The 22381-nt window shown below is 43.2% G+C and overlaps 1 protein-coding gene across 1 annotated transcript in view; it reads right to left on the bottom strand.

The window, feature by feature from the left end:
• Positions 1-22381, bottom strand: part of SEC14L1 (SEC14 like lipid binding 1) — a 37376-nt gene that overhangs the window by 6453 nt on the left and 8542 nt on the right. The window contains exons 3-12 of the mRNA XM_042833352.1: positions 10060-10209; positions 9844-9975; positions 8268-8396; positions 7781-8015; positions 7011-7120; positions 6372-6561; positions 3690-3778; positions 2707-2777; positions 1872-2043; positions 1454-1588 (exon numbers count right to left, since the gene is read on the bottom strand). Of these exons, the coding sequence (XP_042689286.1) occupies positions 1454-1588; positions 1872-2043; positions 2707-2777; positions 3690-3778; positions 6372-6561; positions 7011-7120; positions 7781-8015; positions 8268-8396; positions 9844-9975; positions 10060-10209 (1413 nt within the window). The remainder of the gene's footprint in view (positions 1-1453; positions 1589-1871; positions 2044-2706; positions 2778-3689; positions 3779-6371; positions 6562-7010; positions 7121-7780; positions 8016-8267; positions 8397-9843; positions 9976-10059; positions 10210-22381) is intronic.

A 22381-nucleotide genomic window follows, 5' to 3' on the forward strand; every position in this document is an offset into this window, starting at 1 on the left:
CAGCACTGCTGTATGTTGCATGTTCTATGTTGCATGTTCTATGTTGCATGTTCTGTTGGTGGATCTGACTGACACCTACAGCCCAGGCAGGAAGCAGCTGTTAAGGCACGTGACATGAGACTGAGAAATTGCACTACACTCCAGCAAAACACTGTTTTCCGTTTGGTGTGGTCAGCACAGATCCCAACATATTGCACATATGAGACTCAGCTGTTTGCTAAACCCTGCTAGCAGCTGGGGCACCTCCTGGTGCTCCTTATGGTATCAGTTTGTTCAGAGGATGCAGGCTTTTCTGATTAGTTGGCAGTGACACAGCCAGTGAGATCTGGTAGTTACAATGAAATGTTTTCAATTGGACCCATGCATGTCCCCTCACTGCAAGAAAGATATTGAGGCCCTGGAACGTGTTCAAAGGAGGGCAACAAAGCTGTTGAGGGGTCTGGAACACAGGGCTGATGAGGAGAGGCTGAAGGAGCTGGGAATGTTCAGCCTGGAGAAGAGGAGGCTCAGGGGAGACCTCACTGCTCTCTATAACTTCCTGAAGGGAGGTTGCAGTGAGCTGGGGGTCGGCCTCTTCTCTCGTGTCATCAGTGATAGGACCAGGGGGAATGGCTTCAAGCTACAGCAGGGGAGATTCAGGCTGGACATCAGGAAGTATTACTGTTCAGAAAGGGTGGTCAGGCACTGGAACGGATGCCCAGGGAGGTGGTGGAGTCACCGAGCCTGGGGGTGTTCAAGGAAAGACTGGATGTTGTGTTGAGGGACATGGTTTAGTGGGAGCTGTTGGGAATACGTGAACGGTTAGACTGGGTGATCTTTTAGGTCTTTTCCAACCTTGGTGATTCTATGATTCTATGATTCTATGTCAGAATCTTCCCTGACCATCAACTTTTCTTGGACAGTTGAAACCACTATTGATACACTGTTAAGTGAGAAAAGAAATGAACAGCTCCTAGATGGGCACAGAATCATTTTGGCATGTTTAATCCATGGTATGATTTGGCTACCGATGGTGACAATGGAGCTTTTGCTCCTCTGGCAGACTGGTAAGGATATTTCTGAATCTCCAGAACATCTGAAATCTTGGCATGATGGCAGACCATAAAATGGCATGGTGTAGCACACTGGCTATAGCTAACCTTTCATCTTGCTGCCACAATGAGGAAATAAAAGATCTTACACTGCATCTTATGCCCTCACAAAGATGCAAACAACAGAACCACGCACAGCTCCAGGCACCTATATTGCACACAACAAATGCTAAGCTCAAGAACTGTGGTCACACAATGGCCACAGTCAGCCACCGTGGCTCCACAGCTTGCAATTCAGTTCTGCTCTTCAAAGGCTTCCTTTTGAATTCTGACCAAAACCAACAGGCTTCTTTGTTTAGAGGAGTGAGGGGAAAAAAACCAACCCAACCCAAGCCTCCATATGCACTGGTTTAAATTCTTACCATGCACTCTCCACCAAGAAAGTCAGGAATAATTTCCTTATCGATGTAATCCAGCAATCCCCCAGGACCCTGGTAGTCATTTCCAGCATAAATAAGGAATTTCTTTCTAGTGTTGTCATCAATGAATGGACTAACCTATGAATGAAGAAAAATAGAATAGATCAGGTTCCCAAGTTTGTCTCGAGAAAGCATTACTACCTTCGTTATGAAAATTCACACCATAGCTGTTCAGCTCAATTCACTGGCTATATAATGAAGTTTTTAGGTTGGAGTTCTAAATCCATCCCGAGAATCCTATGAAAGAGACACATCCAAAGGAAACATTTACTGCCTATAAAGCCCAAAAGTGCTTTTACAAACTACAAATGCAGAGCAGAGTACTGAGAGCGTTGAGAAAGACCTTGAATTAAAAACATACCAGTGTCCAAAGAACTGGGAATACTCGAGGTGCTCTCAGGATAAGAAGACGACCCAAAGTCTCAGGGTAATTCGCTTCTACCACCTCAATGATTCTTAGCAATGCTTTGACACCAGGCCTCCATAAATGCCGCATGTTTAAGCCTTCTAGATCTACCAGGCAGGTCCAAGAGCTGAATTTTAGAGACAGAAAGGGAAAATAAATCTCGCATAGAAGAAAAAAAATATCCTACTTGTTGGTTCAGGTGGGAAGACAGATTTCAGCCTGCACAGGGGCAGATGAGATGCCTTGATTTATACCTATTTCACGTGCCTTACGCACACATCCAGTACCCTGCATTCCACTGCATGTAAAAGCGTGACTGCAGCTCAAAGCTAGTTCTGCTATGGGATCTCAGGAAGAGAAGCTTTTGTATAGGATTAAATGTGTTCTTCAGACAAAATACTGAGCTTTAGCATATGCTTTGTTTATTTTCCAAGCTCTGGTCTCACCCTGGGCACAGACTCAAGACATACAGCTGTGCTGTACCAGCTCGCACCCCTGCAACCATGTGCCATGTTAGAATGAAAGAAGTGTTTGCTGTTTCATATGTAGCCCTTTAGCAAGTGCTGTGCTTCCATCAGGCTTGGAAGTCACTCAAGTGGTAATGAGGGCAGGTCTCAGTTAACAGTAGCTGTGCTTATATCTGTGTGTGAAACACAGACTGCCCTTTGCTTGGCCCATTTAATAAATGGAACTCAGTAGCATTGCAATGCACAATGTCATCCCACCCTCCTTGCCCCCACAGTGACACTGGTAATTCCTGAAAAGCAGATCTATAATGGATGTCTTTTACCTTATTGGTCTGCCAAACACTTTTGTATTCTCCTCACATCGCCTCAGACCTTCTTCATTGATGGAGAGAACCTGCACAAGAAAATTGCCATGAGAAGGCAGTCAGGAGACACTGAGAACACTCAGTAGGTAGGATAAAGAAAAAAAATGTTCAACCAAAGTCTAATTAAAACTACAAGCTCAAACCAGCACAAACTTAAGTGAAAAAATTATAACATGATTTATTTTCCTGAAAAATTACACAAACATGTAGTACTTAACTTGGCATCATTTTTTCCCCTCCAAAGAATCAAAGAACACCAAGGTTGGAAAAGAGCTCTAAGGTCATCCAGTCCAACTGTCCACCTAACTCCAGTGACTGAACTAGTGATTACTGTGTTCACTTCACTGGTTGATCTTGCTAAAATAAAAGTGCCTTTCCTTAAAACCAGGAACAGGTGAACAATGTGCCTGGAAAAGCTGCTGGAGAAGAAAAATGAAATCCAACCCCTGTACTAGAGGTTACTATGGCTATGACTGTCATTACTATTGAAAATCTGGAATTCTGCAAGCTTTCTGCCTAGAAACAGAAAATCCACACTAACAGTACGAGTGCTGCCTTTAGCAAAGGTAACATTAAAAGTATTCTGCCTTTAAAAATAGCTTATTCTAATCCAAGTGATAAAGTCTGCAAGTCTGAGCATGTTATTTTCTCTTCCGCACAAATGCAGAGACTTCAGTTGGAAGCAGCACACAAACTGCAGAAGAATCTACAAGAGTGCTACCCAGAGACTGCAGGAGCTGCCAAGAACTACGCCTGTCCACCATCAGTTTGCAGTTGGAAAGAATGCAGAAGACCAGGAGCTTTCAGATGTATTCAAACTGAAAACAGACGGACAGGGAATACATCAGAATACCCAGTGTGATGGATGTTCTGGCAGAAAAGGAAGTTTCTAAATGAAAATATCACATTGTTAGCAACTGGCTGGCTCCAAAAATACTTACGTATCGAAGCAAGGCCTCTTCCCCAAGAGCCCTCACTAAGCCTTTGGTGTCCATCTGTCCCAGCCTCAGCACGTACAGCGGGCGGCCATCTGAACAGCAAGGACAATCACATCAACATAACATTTTTACAGTAAGAAATACAAGAGCGAGGCAGCTTTATGCTAAAAATCCAAATGGAAACGAGCCATGTTCAGTTCTAACTTTGTTGTACAAAGGGAAGGAGGAGTACCTGGAATAGATGGCAATAAGAGCTTAACCCTGCCCAGTTATACCACAAGATCACCAGTCAATGATCTGCTTACAGCAGCCACTTTGGACAGACACTACACTAAGTGCTAAGAGCTAAAGAAACAAAATGTTAGCCTCCAGTTTTGCTTTCTGAGTGTTTGCTGAAGTCACACCTCTCAGCTGTATCACGACACTGGCACACTGCCTCCCTTATGCAGTCTGAGCCTGGAGAACACAGACTTTGATCCAGGGATCAGCTTCAGGTGATTCCCTGTATGCAAGAGGTTGCCTTTTCACAGTCCTCTTGCCACAGTATGCTGCTCTGTCCCAGGATGCAGTGGCACTAAGTTTAACAGCTGCATTATCTGAACTTAAGAAAGGTTGCTGGTTCTTTATAATAGGAGCTGGTTGTCCGAACTACTTTCCATCCTCCTCCAAAGACCTGATGTATTTGTTCAGCTTTGCTCCACCTATTCTAGTACGCAAGCTAATAACCACCAACTTATAGAACTAAATATGCTATTAAGAAAAAAAAGGAAATCAGCAATAAAAGGCAGCTTTCTCCGTAAAAATCTCCCTCAAGTCTGTATGTCTGTTTCTATCGCTCAACAACTGCAAACAGAATAGCAAATTATCATGAAGTCCTTTGGGAGTCGAGGAAAGAAACCGTCAGGATATGCAATATTGAAAACAAATTGCAGAGCCAAAGCACGTTGCTGCTTTAGCAAGGACACTGCTCCAGGACAGTTCACAGGGTCAGCTGATATTCAATCAGATGGTCTGAAAAACAATATCGCTTTAACCCAGCACACACTGATCTTGTTTGGTGTTTGAAACGCCACACCAAGCAGCAGCTGAGCTTCCTGGTAGGTGCCCCTCTGTGCAGATGCACACGCATGCAGAACTAAATAGCTTACTAACCCTGCTCCACCCAAATGACACATGAATTCGATTGACAGTGCTGGATATTTAATTCAAGCCTAATCGTTTAAATAAACATTTGACTGAAGCACTCTTGACACTCTAAAAGCCACTCATGTAAAGAAACACTGTGCTAACTGAAAGCCAAGATAGTGACTTTTGCACTGACAGCTTCTTGGAGACAGACTTTGCACACTTTATACCTCTGTCGCCTCTGTTTTAGCACTAAGAACTATGCTGAATTCTGCTAGCTTAAAGTTTGGCACATCTTGCTCATGTGGGAGGGAAGGAGCAATACTGGAAAAGAGGATTTTTTTTTTTTAAAAGCTGCCCATTAAAGTTTTAAATTGTAGAGAATTGCTCGGTTTTTAAAATCTGTTTCCAATATTGACAGCCCTGGTACATTTAAGGGAACGGCCAGAAAAGGACAAAGAACGTGAGGAGAAAGGGAGAAGCACATGAAGTTCACAATGCTGAAGATCTGCTTAGAAGAACAGTAACAACTCAGGTGTGTTTTGCAGCTTCCTGCTCACTGGCAGCAGCCTGTTATGTCTGGAGAGCAAGGACAAGGAGTGACAGAAAGGGGGAATGGATTCACAATTCTTTTTCCTACAATCTTTACAATCATATTCTCAATTTCCACTTTCTAGGTTCGAGTTTGCCCAACCCAGAGCAGCAGGGCAGAGCCATTCAGGCTCTTTACAGCAATAAAGCTTCTGCTGTGTCCTCCTGGCCAGGACTGCAGACAGCTTTCTGTTATCTTCTCTGTAGCAGGAAGAATTGGCAGAAACAATGGTGCCTAATGGGGAAAGGACTACAGCAGAAGGACAGAGATAGCTCCAGTAAGAGCCATTTCCTTATCTACAGAGCCCAGCATGCCTCAAGCAATGAGTTCCAAAACATTTCATTACTGTGCATGTACTGGCAACAAGACCAGTGCACAATAAAGGCAGCTGAGGGACAAGGGAGCATATCATGTGTTGTCCTCCATGTTTTAAAGATTTGGCCATGCCAAATACATACATACAAATACAAATTCAACCTGAGTTTCCTCCCATCTTAAATAAACCCGCTCTATCTGGTGTTTCTGCAACATCCCACTTCTCTTCATTAAGCTGACTGTAATGCCAAATAAGCATTTATGCCATGAGCAGCCTCACCCAACATCAGAAATGAGTTGATTAGAAAAAACACTTATTTACAAACATCTCTTAATCACCACAATAGAACACTCAGCATTTGCATAACACCATTCTAAGCAACTCGGAGCAGCAGAGAAGTGCAATGACATTGTTTTATGAAGGTAATGACATTAGCAGAGTTAAACATGTTGGTGTTAGTCAAAGATTAAGACCTAGGAATCTGCTCCCAGCACCTAACAGGCTGGCAACACGAATTTAAATACGTTCAGTACAAAGTAATGGAGAAGACCTATCCAGCTTTCTAGCCACCTCTAGCTAACAGAGGAACCATTGCAACCTTTCACACAGAACATAAAAAGGTGGTCTATAACCACAGCAGAGGTCATCATACCTTTGTCATGATGATGCCAGCCTCCTGCATAGTAATCCTGGAGTACTTGAGGAGGATTCCAGGTATCTAGAATATAATCCACCTGGTGCTGCTTACGCCATGTCAGAGACTGGCAGAGGATCTCCCTTGCTTTATCAATGTTGAAATCCCGCGCACGGAGGAATCTTAAGATGTGCTCATCCTTTGGGATCTGTTACAAAGGACACAAACAACAAAACCAAACACCACAACTTTGTACTCGAGGTTTGAAACTAGCAGAACAGAAGGATGAACAAGAGGAGCTGAAAAAGCCTAGCACCAAGGCAAGAGGATGGTATAGAACACACAGAGTTAATCTAGGAAATGAGTCTCTTTTGCAACTAAACCTAAGCCCTGTCAGATATTGCAATTGCTATCATTTGAAGGATATAAACATTTCATGAACTCTTACAGTGGTTTACATCTGTGTGACCATAAGTTAGTCCAATTTAAATGAACGTAGTGGCAAAACACAGACTGCACCTCATTGCTAAGTTAACAGGAAGGCCTGGAAACCGAGACAGATAAGCAAGTCAGAAGCAACTGGAAAACCCTCAGGTTTTCTCTCACAAGAGATTTCCTCTTGTGAGGTTTTCTCACAAGAAATAAACAGGAACTTACTTTGCCTTTGTGTGTCTCCTGGAGCCACTGCCTAAGCCGAATGAGGCAGCTTTCCTGCATGGGTGTCAAGTCGCCCAGATAACGTTTGATGTAGTCTGCATCCAGCTTGTCTAAAGAGAGATGTACATGTGATTAAAGTGGTCCTGAACTGACCTAACCTAAACAGCAACTGATCTTATGTGCTGATATCTGAGACAGAAGTGGTGGCTTTGTGTTCTCTGCAGAGTTGAATGAAATTTCCCCGAGTCAATGAAAAGATGAGCAAAGAAATGAGAGTTATCTTCATGTTAAACTGAGAAGACTCACTCTTCTGCAACTAAGAAAGAAGTGAAAATAGGCATTCATAAAAGGATTTTTTTTCCCCACAGTATATTCAGACATGTCAATCAGCAATCATAGGGCTTGATTCTTCTGGAAATATTAGAGAAGCTCTGACCTAAACCTTCCAGTGCAAAAATTTTCCCAAATTCCATTACTGACAGCAGAAAGACAGAACAGAATACAGTGACCAGGGAACTTTCCTCCTCATTACTGCTGCAGTTAAAACCCATCCCAGAATTTCTGGGCAAAATGCCGGCTACTGATTTGCAACCTAATGAACAAAGAGAAAAGCTTCTCCACTCTTCTGATCTTCATTCACTAAACAGACAAGCCGATAACAGCTCTTCAAGCTGATGTTCAAGTTTTCAGCTACCCTGGATAAGTAGCACAGTGCTGCCAAGAGCCTCTAAGTACAAAGAATCCCACTAAAACAAGTCAAACCACCATACCATCAGGTGTTCCTGCTGTAAGCTCTGAGGGGCTGCTTGAGGTGTTGAGGATCTCCTTATTGTTCAAGCCCTCCTTTGTGGCAGAATCTGGCACATTAATAGCAGGTGAAACTGGTCGTCTGGTGTGGGATGTGCTGCTCTCCAATTTACATGCAACAGGAGGAGTCCAACGAGGAACAAAGGTTATTCCTTCTTCCTCCAGCTGCTTCAGGTAGTACTCTATTATTTCCTTTCCCTTTAAAAAGGAGACTTTACTTCAGCTACTAAAAATACCTTTAGACACAAAAAGGATTGGTCTGGAAACTTTTTATGCGGCCAGACCTCTCTAAGGATTCCACTTCCAAATACAGACCTACACACACACCCTGCCCTAGGCTAAAGAGCAAACGGCCCAGCTTTCTGACCACAGCAGCCTGTGACTTAGCAGCAGTTACACTATCTTTCCATAACTTAGAGCCAGGCACCAAATTCATGGCTGCAAGCTCACCTTTTTGATATTGCTGGTGTACTGCTTCATGGCAATCTTTTCCACTGTGCTTTCAAAACCAAAAAAAGATTTTATATCCAGACTTGCTGACTGTTCAAAACAGGTCCAGTCTTCATTGTCAGGATGAACCTAATATTTAAAAGGAGGTCATACAATCCAGTTATATATTTGGTATTTTTTTCCTCACAGTGCTTCAGATGACTCTTCATCAGGTTCACAGAGTCAAAAATACACAAGAGGAATTTGCAGCCTTTTGCTTCATTTGCAAAATACAGATAGGAAAAGACAACACTAAAGAACAACTGGCTGAGAAGCCCTCCTGTAACCCCCACTGCTGGAACAGAACGTGTTCCTAACGACAAAGGGAAGGGTGGAGAAATCCTAGTGCACCAGCCAAGGTACAAGAGAGCAGCAGGTTTAAATAATTAACAATATCTCACTGCAGAGGTGAGTTGAGACTGCAGTGTAGCCGTGGAACAAAGTAAAATACTCCACAGTGAACTTTCTGTTCCTGCAGGTTAGGCTGACAGACCAGGCCAGGCAGCTTAAGGACTGCAGCAAGCACAGGGTAAGCACTGCCCAGCACTGCCATCTAGACATGTTTGCAACAGACACAACTGCAAGGTTGCTCCTTCCTTGACCTACAAAGTACCAAGGTAGGAGAACAAAGTAAAATATTTCTCTATGGTAATGCTACAGAAAATGTAAGCTTCTCATTTGGCTGAGCAAACTATCAGGGAGGCTTTTGCTACCATCTTGCCTTTTAAAATTTTGAGCATCTTCCACAGCAAAAACTGCAGACTGAGGAGTACTTTTAATGGAAATAATGGAGAACTAATAACAGAGTAATAGTAATAATAATAAAATAAAGTAATGGTGGCAAGTGGTTTTGAATTCTAGTGACATTTCAACTCCATTTCTGTAAAAAACTGAAAAAATATTAGCTGCACATTAAAAAAAACTACAGTGCAAATAAGAGGGTTACATTTGCTAGCTTGCATTTAACCTTTAAAGTCTATTTGAAGTTTTACTTCTATGAACACGTGCTGTATCAGCCTATGAGTACTTCCTAAGCTGCTAAGAAAAAACATGAGCAGAACAGCAGCAAGGAAGCCACCACACTCCTCTGTATCAGAAAACACCTGCACTGAAGACCAAAGCCAGGCACTAGTGAAGGAGTTAGGTTAAAACACTGCTGATGATGAACATTTGAGCTGAGCAGAAGGCAAATGAAGCTATGTTGAAGTTTCCTTTAGCAGTTCTGTCAGGGTATCAACAGCCTTGACAAGGCTCACACTGCTATTACAGACCACAGATCTGCCTAAACAGAGCTGTCAAACCCAGCAAATTATGTTGTGTTCTGCTACTGAGAAGATGCTCAAGCAAGAGGGTGCCAAACTGTTCTTCAAGCAAGCGTGTTACATTTAACACTAACAACAATTATCACTCATGCTGGTATGTTGGTTATTCCTTCTAGCAAGGCAAAAACCAAGAACAACCTAACTCCTGTTTGAGTTCTGAAATCTAAACACTGACTTAGTTCCATCTGCAGCACCACCAAGAGCCTGTTACTCACTGTGTAAGAGCAGTGCTCGTTAATAATGACTCTGTTAGAGAAGGTTTCATTGTAGGCTTCTATATGCAAAGTCCTTTCCCGCCTGTTCAGAGAATTCTTCTGGACAAAGTAGACGTAATCCACTCCTGCAATCTGAGGAAGATGCCACAGATTCTGTCAACGTACCTTACGATATAATTTCACATGAATACTGTCAGGACAGGCACTTCAAATCACCTTTTTCAACAGCCGTGGCGCATCGATATCCAGCTTGCAGCGCCGTTCGATCACATGGATGGCTCCATCCTCACTCTTATATTCACTCACGGTGTCGCTGGCTACAAACATAGGAATCAGGGGGCATGTAGGAAACCTCCTCTCATAAGCCTGCAACAGAAAAAGAAAAGCTGTCATCACAGCTAAGTCTTGAGGGTGTGGACAGGGTTCCTTCGCTGACATCACCAGCATCTGAAGGCAAAAGACCACTGATACCTTTTGCAGAAGGGATCCTTCCTGGCATATATATGTGTGTTACAGTTGAAAGAGTTCATTCCAAGCAAAGCATTTAAGATGTTCTTAACGTAGCCCTCCTTGAGTAGAACAACACAAAAACATGGCCCTTCCCCAGCCTTGCCCCCAAAAGGAAACTGCCTGTTGCACATAACGACAGCCCGCTTGTCAGCAATAACAGGAAAATGAGACTCTCTAGTTCTAAAATACCACAAGACAAGAACAATTACATGTTGGATTAGAAAACCCCACATGTTAATTATTGGTGTTTCACCAAGCTGTCTACAGGGTTTTCCACACAGCTCCCAAAGGTCTAATAAAAGCATTTCAGAGCCTATTTCTTAAGCTAATGGAGCTCTCGAGTTCCCTACGCATGGCATATTCACGATCACAGACTGGATTGGGTTGGAAGGGACCTCAAGGATCACGAAGCTCCAACCCCCACCACATGCAGGGCCACCAACCTCCACATTTCACAGCAGCCCAGGCTGCCCAGCGCCCCATCCAACCCAGCCTTGAGCACCTCCAGGGATGGACGGGGCATCACAGCCTCTCTGGGCAAAATGCTGATTTCATGGCACCGTTTATCAGCTCACAGTTATGTTACAACATATGATGAGCCTTTCCAATAAGACAAGGCCACGTCACACTTTCAGCAATTGGAACTTTTTGTCACCATGCCAGACAGCAATAGCTGTGCCTCCAGATACAGGACAGAGTCATATAGATGAGTTGATCCCTTAAATACTTCTCACACATACAGAAGACAGAATTAAATTAGGCACGTTCAGATATGGTTTAATATCTAGAATCAGTAACACAGGTTTAAAAAAAAAGGAGTTATCTGCATTAAGAACGCTGCTGAATTTTAGTTTTAGAGTCAACCATGACTGGACGATACAACATCACTGTTATCTTCTCCTTTTCACAGTCACTGCTATCTCTCTGCTTCCCTCTCGTGAAGGGCAGTGATATCACCAATGTTTTACCCTCTTTTCCAAACACTGAGTTCTTTCCATCTCTTTGCCATTAGACTCAAAACCTTGGCTCTGGTAAATAGGTAGGAAGTGCAAGGTGCCCCAGTGCAGAAATCTGAGAGCCAAACGTGAAACAAAAACCTTTAAAAAGAGCTAAAATACGCACTTTGTCCTTTTAAAGCTTCTTAACTGCTCTTAATATAGCTGCACAGCAGCACAGGAACAGCATCAGCAGGGAGAGAGTGTGGAAGAAAACAAGCAGCAGCTGCAGAAAGCATGCAACCACGGCCCTGGGAGAGAAAAGGTCTCTTAATTCTCCTTTTATAAGAATAAAAATGCTTAGTTTGCTACCAGAGTTCAACTGTAGCAGCGTTGCTGTGGTGACAGCAGTGCAATGCACTGAAACAATGTCAGCTTTTCTCCTCTTCATTAATATTTTGTAAACCATTTTTGCAGTAAGACCGCCCCGAGTTCATAAAGCTCCTCTGTAACTTACTCTAAATACAACCAGAATGAATGCACACACACACACACACACACACACACACACACACACACACGCCTTTCTTCCAACCTCTCATTTGTGCACAGCTGGTTTTGCTTAAGGACGAGAAATAACTCCTGAGCTCAGAGACGCGCGTGACAGAAGTGGCAGAGAGTGAATGCTGCAACACAGCAGCTACAGCATGGAGCAAAAGCCTTGTACAGTTCTAAGGGAGGACTGTTCAAACACAAGAGTTTGCTTGTGTGTGTGATGAAGGTGCTGTTCTGAGCAAAGCCCGGGTGTTTCTGCAGTCGCACAGGAATGCCTCAGCCCTCACACTGAATAACAAAGCCCCAACATTCAGAATTAATTTAATCACTACTGCAACTACATGGATTTGTAGTTTATTTTCTAGGCCAGGCTGGATGTGGCTCTGGGCAGCCTGTGCTGCTGGTTGGCAACCTGCACACAGCAGGGGGTTGGGACTGGATGAGCATCGTGGTCCTTTGCAACCCAGGCCATGATTCTGTTCTATGATCCTATTTGAGGACTCGGTAACAACAATTAGGCACTTCTTCCTCAGCTTATGAAATATCTAGCATTTCTCTCCATTTTTGTTTGTTGCTACTATATAAGACAATGAAACATCCCCACTGAGGAGCCCCTATAAGCCTCTGCTGTCTCACTGATTGCACATATTGATGCATTTCTCATCTCAGTCCTCAGAAAGCTCATTTGCCCTGTGAACACTTGCAAATTGCAACATTACCTGCTGGAAGGGTTTATTGAACTGCAAGCAAAACAAACAAACAAAAAAAAAAAAAAAAAGCCCAAGAATTTGTTGTTCTGAAAGGCAGGATTGAGCTGAACGCATTCAGTTTGGAAGAGAACAAAATAATGAACGTCAGAAGTTGGCAAGTTCGGTGCTTACAGCAACAAAGCACTTGAAAGTTTCAAAGAGACTAACAGCAAGCCCAGAGCCTCTCTTCCCTAAAGAATGCACACAGTATTGAGAACTGCTCACAGTCAGTTCCATTGGGCTCTGAAGTCAGGCTGGTTCTATTCGAGTTGTGTGCCACCAGAGTACCAGCTCTTGTAATGCATCATTCCTCAGCACAGCATCGTTTGAGAATGATTACAGTGTGATTACATGTGCAATTACAGCAAACTGCAGCCACATCAACATTTTCTATCTGATTTAAGCACTGCCTCCCTTCCACACGTGGCAAACAGTTCTTTCACAGTGCAGAGCAGACAGGAAAAGCTGTACAGACTACGGGCTACTAAAGGATCTTCCTTTGCACCACAGACCAACACTGCATGAGAAGAAAACCTGCAGTGTAAGAATGGCACAGCAATCAATAAGAGATGTTGGTCAAAGCAGCACGTGCATTGCCAGAACTGGAGCTATTAGAAGAGCAAGAGAACATAAAATATACCAAATGCTGCTTCTCTGCTTGTAATAGAACTGATTTGTTTTAAAAAAGAAATTATCTCAAGTCCAGCTTTGTGGGCAGGAAATAACCAAATTGTGTCATCCAATACTTCTTTAGCAGCCTGATAAAGCAGGGTGTACATTATAGGATGCCACATGTGTTTTCCCTCAATGACAGGTCTCTCTTTACAAAGAAAATCATTAGGTGCTACACACCTTCCCCTCAGCACTGCAACTGCACTGTACAGATGCAATCACAAAAGCCAATTATTTCCTCAAAAGCAAAGCAGCTGAGGCAACATTGCTGCACTGTGCTTGCAGTCTGCTCTATGACTAAATGCATGCAGGATGTTGCAAGGACGTTACTTCGTTGTACCCTTCTGTTCTGTCACCTTTAACAGAGAGGTTAAGTGGAAATCTCTGCATGTAGCAGAAGTAAGGAGAGCAGCAGAGCACATGGTCTGCAATTGGTGCGGGACACAAACGCCCTCTGGGCAGGGCAGGGGTGGACGGGCAGAGCTTTCAAGCCTGCAGTGCTGCTGTTCCTAAATCATCCCAAAATTAATTTCCCAGCAGCCTCAAACATTTGTATGCTCCTATTTACTAAAAGGCAGCATGGTGTATTCAGAAATATACTGCCCAAACTTCAGATTTCATGGGCCCATTATATAAACCCCTATTTCCTTAATGCGTGTAACAGTAAGAAAATTGACGAGCATAATTTCCACCAAAATAGCACCGTAGTGAAAGCCTGTTCTCCAACTGCTTCCCTTAGCAACTCCTCTTCAGAGTCGAAATAACAGCTTACTTTCATCATTTAGCTGTGCTTAATGACATGAAGGCAATTCAGAAGTGACACTATTTTAAACCTCACACCCAAGCAAACTGCACTTGCTCCTGCTAGCCTTACATTTCAGGATTGCAGTGTTAGCAATAGCAGGATGCTCCCAAAATATCAACCTCAGATCAGTTAGGGATGATCCCAACCCAGTTTTCAGGAAGACTGAAGACAGTGTTTTGACTTTTTGCTTCTCAAAGCACACCTGAGGCTAACAAAGAGGTCCTGACCATCTGAGAACAGGAATGTGCTCAGCCCTCTGGGAAACATCACTTATTTACATACAAGTTACTCAGCTTCTCCGGCCAGATTAATATTCCCTGTTGAATATATTAGCCTCCCATACCCAGGTCCTGGTCTCCTGTCTTAAAGGATACAGATCATTCAGTTTGTTCATTAAATGGATCAAAAATACTTCTACACAGGCACAAAAGAAGAAAATCTGTCAAGAGCTTGCAAGCAACCTTTTGCTATCTCGTTATTCTTATAGTACCCAATCCCTCAAAATAAAAATGTAAATCTGATAAATAAGTAGGAATTTTAGACATCACTCAGGAAATTAAGCATGCTGATTATTTTCTTCAGAGCTAATTAAATGGAACAGGCTAAGATGCTGCATTTCTCTTTGGTCACTGTTCAAAACGACAAGAGAAGCAGCCCTTTAAAAGTAGCACAGCATTCCACAAGGGCATCCCAAGAGAGGCTGGCTCATGCTGCTAACTGAACCCTCTCCTCTGCTGTGAGTGTGCCACAAACAAACATTCTTCCTGCAATAAATACCTGACCATGTTTGGCTGCTAATCTGCAGACGCGTACCAACATCCACCACGCTCTTCTACCCGCTGCAAGCGTGTGGAATGCGAGCTGTTTATAAACACGTAAGAAGGGTCACTGGAGCACCAGCCTGACAGCCTGCATTCCAGCAGCTCCATCACTCCTGGTATCACCAGGCCCCCCTCCTCCCCTGCAGATCAATAGAAAAAACACTGGCTTGTTGGAGGCCAACCAAGAGGCTGCAAATTCCTGGCAGCTGCATTTGAAACGAAACAAGTTTGGATTAGCTGTCACAAATCAGCAAATGCCTTCTCATCCAGAATGCACTGCTGTTCATACCTCTCTGTACATCAAACATGAATTTAAAAATCATTATACTTCTACAAACATGGTGCATATCTCAGCACCAGTGTATTTCATGCACGCTAGTTCATACATCAGTTTTCAATTGGAGTTGAGAGGAAGAAAGTGGATGGGAAGAAAAGAATATATATACACCTCAAGAAGGTCCAGAAATGGCTTCTAGCTAAGTTAGTATTCCAGTCACCAGAACTAGAGTGCAGCTTGGGAAGCAAAATCTTTAACGCAGTAGCCAGCCCTTTAGAAAAGAGCCCTGCTGTGAAGCAAGCTCAGTAAGGACAAACAGAGCTCCAAAATTCCCCTCCTGCAAGTCAGACCCCGATATCACGCAAGCAGCACTGCTACACTTTGGGCAGTTAGCTTTTCTCATCAACATGGCCCCCCACTCGTAAAAAAAAAAAAAAGCAAGTTTAAGTGTTTTTTCCTTCCTCGTGGCATTTTTAGTTCATTAAATGCACTCATTTACCAAAAGTGATTTTCTTCTTTCTGAGAAACAAAGGCAGCTTGGCAGTGACTCAGTACTCAGAACTCACTTTCTTTGGAAAAGACCAGGAAGGCTTTAATTACACAAGACTACAAATGAGGTTTCTACAGGACTACAGACAACCCACTGAGCATGAAAGAGGCAAATTCAGACCAAAGAATGAATTAGGGAATAGCATTTAAACTGAAGTTATCCATGTGCATGCTTCTAGTCCCTGACAAATAGGAGGTAGTTGAACCAACCTTATTTTTCACTTGTTTGTAAGTCTTAGCCCAGACTTCACCACCAACACAACCAGTCAGGTTTTTAACGTACTGCTGCAATGACCCACAGCTGCAAAGGAAGGTGGGATGTATTTTGGTGTATTTCTTCTAACAAGAACTGGCTGACATTCACCTGGCATGTGTGGGTACCTGAAAAGCCCCAAACTCCAACCTGCAGGCACAAGGCATTGCCCAGTAACTCCATCATGCCTTACTAAGGTGGCAACTGCATCTCGTCCTTTCCTTCTTCATCCCTCTTCCATCCTCCCCCCAGCCCAGTTCATTTTGCCCTGTTACTGAGGAATAGGAACACTGTATTCATGCACCGTTCCTTCGTACAGGATGAAATTTGGCCTGTAGGTATTAATGATAGCTATCAAGTGTATCTGAGATAAAATAACTCTCCTATAAGTTACACAGTAAAATCAGTAAGACAAGTTGATATCAATCAAACAAGCATTCTGCTTATTTTAAGAGGCTAAAAACTTCTTGTTTATTACACACAAGTACAGAGCATTATTGACCTGGGACTTCCTGATTAAATGCTCATTAGTGTATGTAGAGAGGAAGCCCACACCACTGGAGCAAGCAGTAATTGCACTGCTCCCAGACCATGCACCAAAGCAAAGCATTCCCTACGTAATGCAGACAGCCCAGCTGCCATCTATTTCACTGATGTGCACCCCAGTATTGAAGTTCTGAGATGGAGTCAGTCTAAAACGTTCATAAAGGGTGCTGTGATGCTTATAGCATTACAAACTGTAACTGTGCTCCCAACACCCACAGGCATGGAGCAACCTGCACTCCTCACAGCCTGTATGGCCCTACCTACACTGAACAGCACTGCATTTCACACTCATTTCATTAGCAACACCAGGGATTCACTTGTTAGAGTAGGAAGTGCTAAGATGCCCTCTTATTTGCAGTCCTCTTGTCTCTGGAGAAGTGTTGAAAACAGCCAAGCCAATAAACTGAGCTTTGTTAGCTCCCATCTCCTTCAGAGGAATAGGAATTACTGAGACATTCTCCAGGAAACAGAGAGCTGAGGGAATTGATGCCTGCTATAAGCAGAGCTGGACGAGAAAATGTTTCTTTTCCTGGCACACATCAAACCATTAAATTCTCACTGCTGACAGCTCCTCTTGTCACTTGAGAGCTGGGTATGGAAGAAAAGTATCTATTGTATGTACAAAAGAGTATAATCCCTAACACGCCTTGTCTTCTTCTGATGCTCTGATAGTTGTTTAAAGGAGCCCTTCTGATTTAATCAGGTTCAATTGAAAAGGATCTAAAATCCTACATGGCTATGAATGACCCACTTAGACCTGTGCAAACATCCACACTGAAATACGAAGGAGGAGAGGGGAGATTTATTCCAGTACATTTAAATTCACACCTTAGTCTAACTGTGTAAAGCCTTAAGTTTCATTGCTGCGTTTGAAGACATCAGAACTGTTCTGTCCATTTTCACATTCAGCTGCTTCAGAAGCCTGTAGTATTTTAAATAACTACCCAGCTCTGTTTCTTGCAGGTCTCAAATATATCCTCCTAGGCAACATGAACACAGCCACTGAAAAGCTATTAAAGCAATCTTGTTGATGTCACCAAAGAATAAACACTGTGTATTTGTTCTACTCAGTAGATTTAAGAGGCCTGTCACATGAAAAACTGGCACTGAAATTCTCTGCTTCAATTGAAAAGACAGTGAGAAAGCTTTGGATTTTCACATCCATTCCAGAAATTCCTGAAATAGAAAGCTGAAAGTATCTGGAAACAAAGAAGACATGACAAAGTAACCCAGCACACAGATTCAGCAGCTGCTGTGCAATACCATGAGGACTGCACTGAAGTTTATCTCCTATTTTCTTATGGCGCCCTCAGCTTCATAGGTGATGGTGGTAGCACAGAGGCAGAGGTTCATGCTTCCCACCAACATCCCATCACATTTTGTTGCTGCTGTCTAGAGGTAATTGCCTGCTTGCTTTTAGATCACCATCACCCCAAACAGCGCTTACCTAAAACACGTGGGATGCATGCAGTGAAAGCAGAGGAACCTTCACAAAGAGAGGCACTGTGGCTTTTGCACAAGGAACAAAGCTCCATTACACATACCAGGAAGCACCAACACTTTACGCACCTCTGTAGACACAGTCCAGGCTACTTCACACCCACTTAATGTCTCAGATGTCTTCTGCAGGCTTTCAGGTACAACAACAGTTTATACACTGCCATCAGCTATCAGGACACACAACTGAGGTGGTATTAGAAATGAAACGGCAATAATTGCAATAGCTTGCCATTAGAGCTGCTGACACAACACGTCCCACACCACCTGGATTTCTGACAACAGGACCTTTTCACGTGTTAACACTGCTACAAAGCACTCCCAAATGAAAGCAATAGCACTGACCAGCAGTGGTGTTTCTGGTCACCTTCCTTCAAGCAGCATTTCCATGGTTACAGTGTTGATCACTACTGGCTTTAAATACATTCCGAATAAAGATCAAATGCACAGCTTGGCATTTTAAACAGCCCTAATAACTACCCTGCAGGCCAGCTCTTGTGAGCCAGCCCTGAGTCTAAGGCATAATGCACTTAAATAGCACGTTGTGTTCACTCCTGAGAAGTTACCAAGCATACTGCTTATTGTATCACCCTGATCATTTGTAAAAGCAATCACCAAAGCTGGGCAGATCATCACTGAAGTACTCAGTTCTTTACCTTGAGCCAGAAATCCAAAGGTTTTAAAGGACTCTGCGCTTATTATTTGCTCAAACTCATAAAGCATTCTTGATAAATCTGAATTATACTAAAAAAAACATTGCATATTTGCTTAAGACCATCCCAAAGCAAAAGCAAGGTGGGGAATAGAAGGAAAAACTGCAGGAAACTGAAGGGAAACTGCAGAAAGCTTCCTCTGTATCAGAATGTGCAGTGATGTGAAGGCTAGAGAGGCATTGAACCAGTTTCAGAAACCAGGGTTACTTTAATATTTTAATATCTCATTAATATTATTTAGACCTTATAAATAAAGCAAGAGAATCAAAACAGGCTATGAAGCAATCGTCTGGATTAGTGGAATTTTCCTGGTAACTCGCTGCTGAGTTACACAACTGTGGTAACCAACTTACCAGCTGGCAGCACTGGAAGAGATGGGCAGGCACAGAAAAGCTCTGTTCTAAGGAGAAGTCACATCACCAACACAAGCTCTTTTAGTACAGCACTGTGCTTTGGCCCCTCGGTACATGCATGGATAACTCCTGATCCCCTCCTGCATGGGTGCTGTTCATCAGTTGGTCGTTTCCATTTCAGAAAACTAATCTGAGAAGCTTTACCAGCAGAATTATAGTGGTGTGATTGCTCCATATGGATGCATATAATGAAACTGAAAGGGAACTGTCACATAACTACCTAAAACGTTTTGCCACATGCAAACACACTTTTCTTCCAGATAAAAAAAATAAACTTGTCCTTTATTCCAGCTCTTCCACAACTTGCACCTTTATTCCAGCTCTAAAAACTCAAGATTTAGCAAGCAAGAAAAAATAATAATAATAATTAAAAAAATCTCACAGTTTGGAGAGAGTCTGACCTTGTCACAAGGACTAACGTTGTCTTTTACCTGCAAAAATCTCCAACCACCACAGGCATGCCTCAGCGGAGCTCTAATTGGAAGAGTGGTTTCTTTATAACAGATACGAGCCTCTTGTGGTTCGCTTGAATAAATCTGCACACCTGAAACTGTGTAATACACGTTCCTACCTGTGAGAACCTGAATGTCCACCTTCAGAGAACACATGAATGAATAGGGCAGATCTGAGGAGAAAGTGGGTGGCCACTGAGAGAAATTAAGAATTACACCTGCTTGCCTCAGAGATACAAGGAGAGCATTCATTCTTTTCCTCCCTTTGAGAAGTCTGGAGAGCCTGAAAGAGCCCAGGGCACAGCACTACTCCACTAAACAGCAACTCTAACAGCTTACAACTTCATTAGAGCTACTGCAGTCTCAAGACACGAATCTCTAAAACAAGAAGTTAAAAAAAAAAAAAACAAACATTGGGCAAGTTTGCAAGTTTCTTCCTCTAGGAAAAAAGACTGAGGACAGAAAACCCCAAGAGGCTGAATATAAATCAAGCCATTTCCATTGTCCTTTGGAGTAAGCAAGGAGAGCCTGCTCACTCAGGTTAGGCTGGCTGGTGACTGGGAGACCAACAGTAAAATGCTGGTTGGAAAGGAAGAAAGAAAAAAAAAACACCAAAGAAAAAAAAAAAAAACCTGACATAGTTGTGGTCTGAGTTAATATGGAACATCAAGGACAGCAAATACAGTGACACTGATATATGTCACTATTACACACCGACCTTCATTGCCCTAGTGGGGGTAATAGTGTGAGATTGACTTGCAATTTCACTTTAACATGTTTGTATTAAATGTGCAAAACCATTCTACAGAGAAAATGAGTGTTTGCTCTGTCCGTGTTCCAGGCAAGACAGATGGAAATCAGTTCTGGCTCAGAAGCCACGTAGCTCTGAGCACAGCACTCGGTTTGACAGAATGTGCCTTGCAATTAGCATCAGCTTCACTAGCTGCTGGGAGAGGAAACTTGGCTTCTGACCCCAATTGCACAGGACACGGCCGCTCTGGTTCAAGGTTAGAGTGCTCTGGCAAAGAGGCTGACCTCCAAAAAAGCATCACAGGAAAGCTGGCCACGGGCCAGTGAAAGCTGAAATGCTCTGAGACCGCCGCGATTACCGGGGAATGTCAGCTATTCTCAAGCACTTCCTACTTCTCCGCAGCAGTGGCAATATATAAGCCTTTCCACAGCCCAGAAACATATCTTTGAGATTAAGAAACACACATGGAAGGACTGCAAGCCATTAAAACCTTGTCTTTCTATAGCTTGCAAATAACCACAGTATGTCTTACAGCAGCTGAACAGTGACAACGCCGTTTGTTCAGCGATGCCAAGAGGCGCCCCCTCATGTACAGCAGACAGCCACACTGATATGCTGATTTCAGGATTTAATTTCCCCATTCCTCCCATTAACAGAATTTGTCTGGATCCTCCGCAGTCAGTTTTACTTGAGAATTCCACTGCAATTCTAATGTGTCCACTGAGGATTTATTTTTGGAACTGCCACACATCCTTACCGAGTGCTTCTTCCATATTTCAGGCTTACTCTCCTGGATGCCAGAATTGCTATTCAGCAGGGTTGTTTTTGTCTTAGAATCACAGACACTTTCACCAAGCAGCCCTATTAAGACACACTGAACATATGGAAAATATATATCTCCTTTACAAAATTATCACTGTTTAGACAAAAATCTAGTTTAATGGTGGGAGAGGGAAGATGGCTGCAGTGCTGCTACAGGCTCAGAATTTCTCTGTGAAATATTAACAGAAGGGCCAGAGCCTCTTACTGCCACAAAGACCCAAGTCTGCTGATCTCCATGCTGATCAGCCCCAGTTCCTTGCCACCCCTTACAGAGGTTCAGCCAAACAGGTTTGGCTTCATTGTCAGACTGCACCCACCAGGTTTCCATTTGGCCTCCAAGCAACACTGACTGCTCTACCAGGAGTGCAACCACTACAGTAACCTTTGGCAAGAAGGCAGAATTCAAGGTGAGCAGTGTAGATCAGCTGTCTGGATCTGGTTTTTGGACCAAAATATCAACTTCTAGGTAAAACAAGTCAGATATACTCCGTTAAGCAAACCAATAAAACTATTAACTGCATCAATTACATCGTAGCCACTCACTAATGTCAAAGTAATGTCATCAGAACACAGTATGATAGGGTCTGGGACCTGCATGAAGAAAAAAAAATTACCTCAAGCTAGAAAGTTAAATGCAACATTGCAAACATGTATTCTAACCTTACACATCTGACTTCCCAGGAAAAGGCTCACAAATGTTCAAAGATGGAAGATAACAGTATGGAACAGCTTTGTCTCATATGGAATAGAGTGGGACTCATCACCACAATAAGAACTTGAGGTCTGAGGGAGGTAACACGCAGCTACCTAACGAGCAAGGAGCATGATGAATGTGAGCACAGAGCAGGTGGTGTGCAGCCGAGCCAGGCTCCAGATAAAGGATATCTCTCTTGACAGAATGTGTCATGAAGCACAGCCACCTGCTGGAGGGTGTCATGATAGAGAGCTCGCTTTGTTCCAGAAAAGAATTGGGTGAGCACAGGAAGCCAACCACATATGGTGCTATTACACACAACAGGCACTTTCTGGACTAGAAGGGCTGTCAAGACACAGCTGTAGATTGAAAATGTATCAGAGACAGCATTAGCACTTGTTTCTCTCATCCCTATCCTCTTCTCTAGAGGGATGCTGCACTAACTAGGCAGGACTTAAGCTGCTCATCAAAACACCACTGCTAGGTGCCATGCCTGCCAATAACCAGCTAACACCACTGCTAGG

This window comes from Centrocercus urophasianus, unplaced genomic scaffold, assembly GCF_019232065.1.
Source record: "Centrocercus urophasianus isolate 14NV4802_14NV808 unplaced genomic scaffold, USGS_Curo_1.0 seq_41, whole genome shotgun sequence".
Lineage (NCBI taxonomy): Eukaryota > Metazoa > Chordata > Aves > Galliformes > Phasianidae > Centrocercus > Centrocercus urophasianus.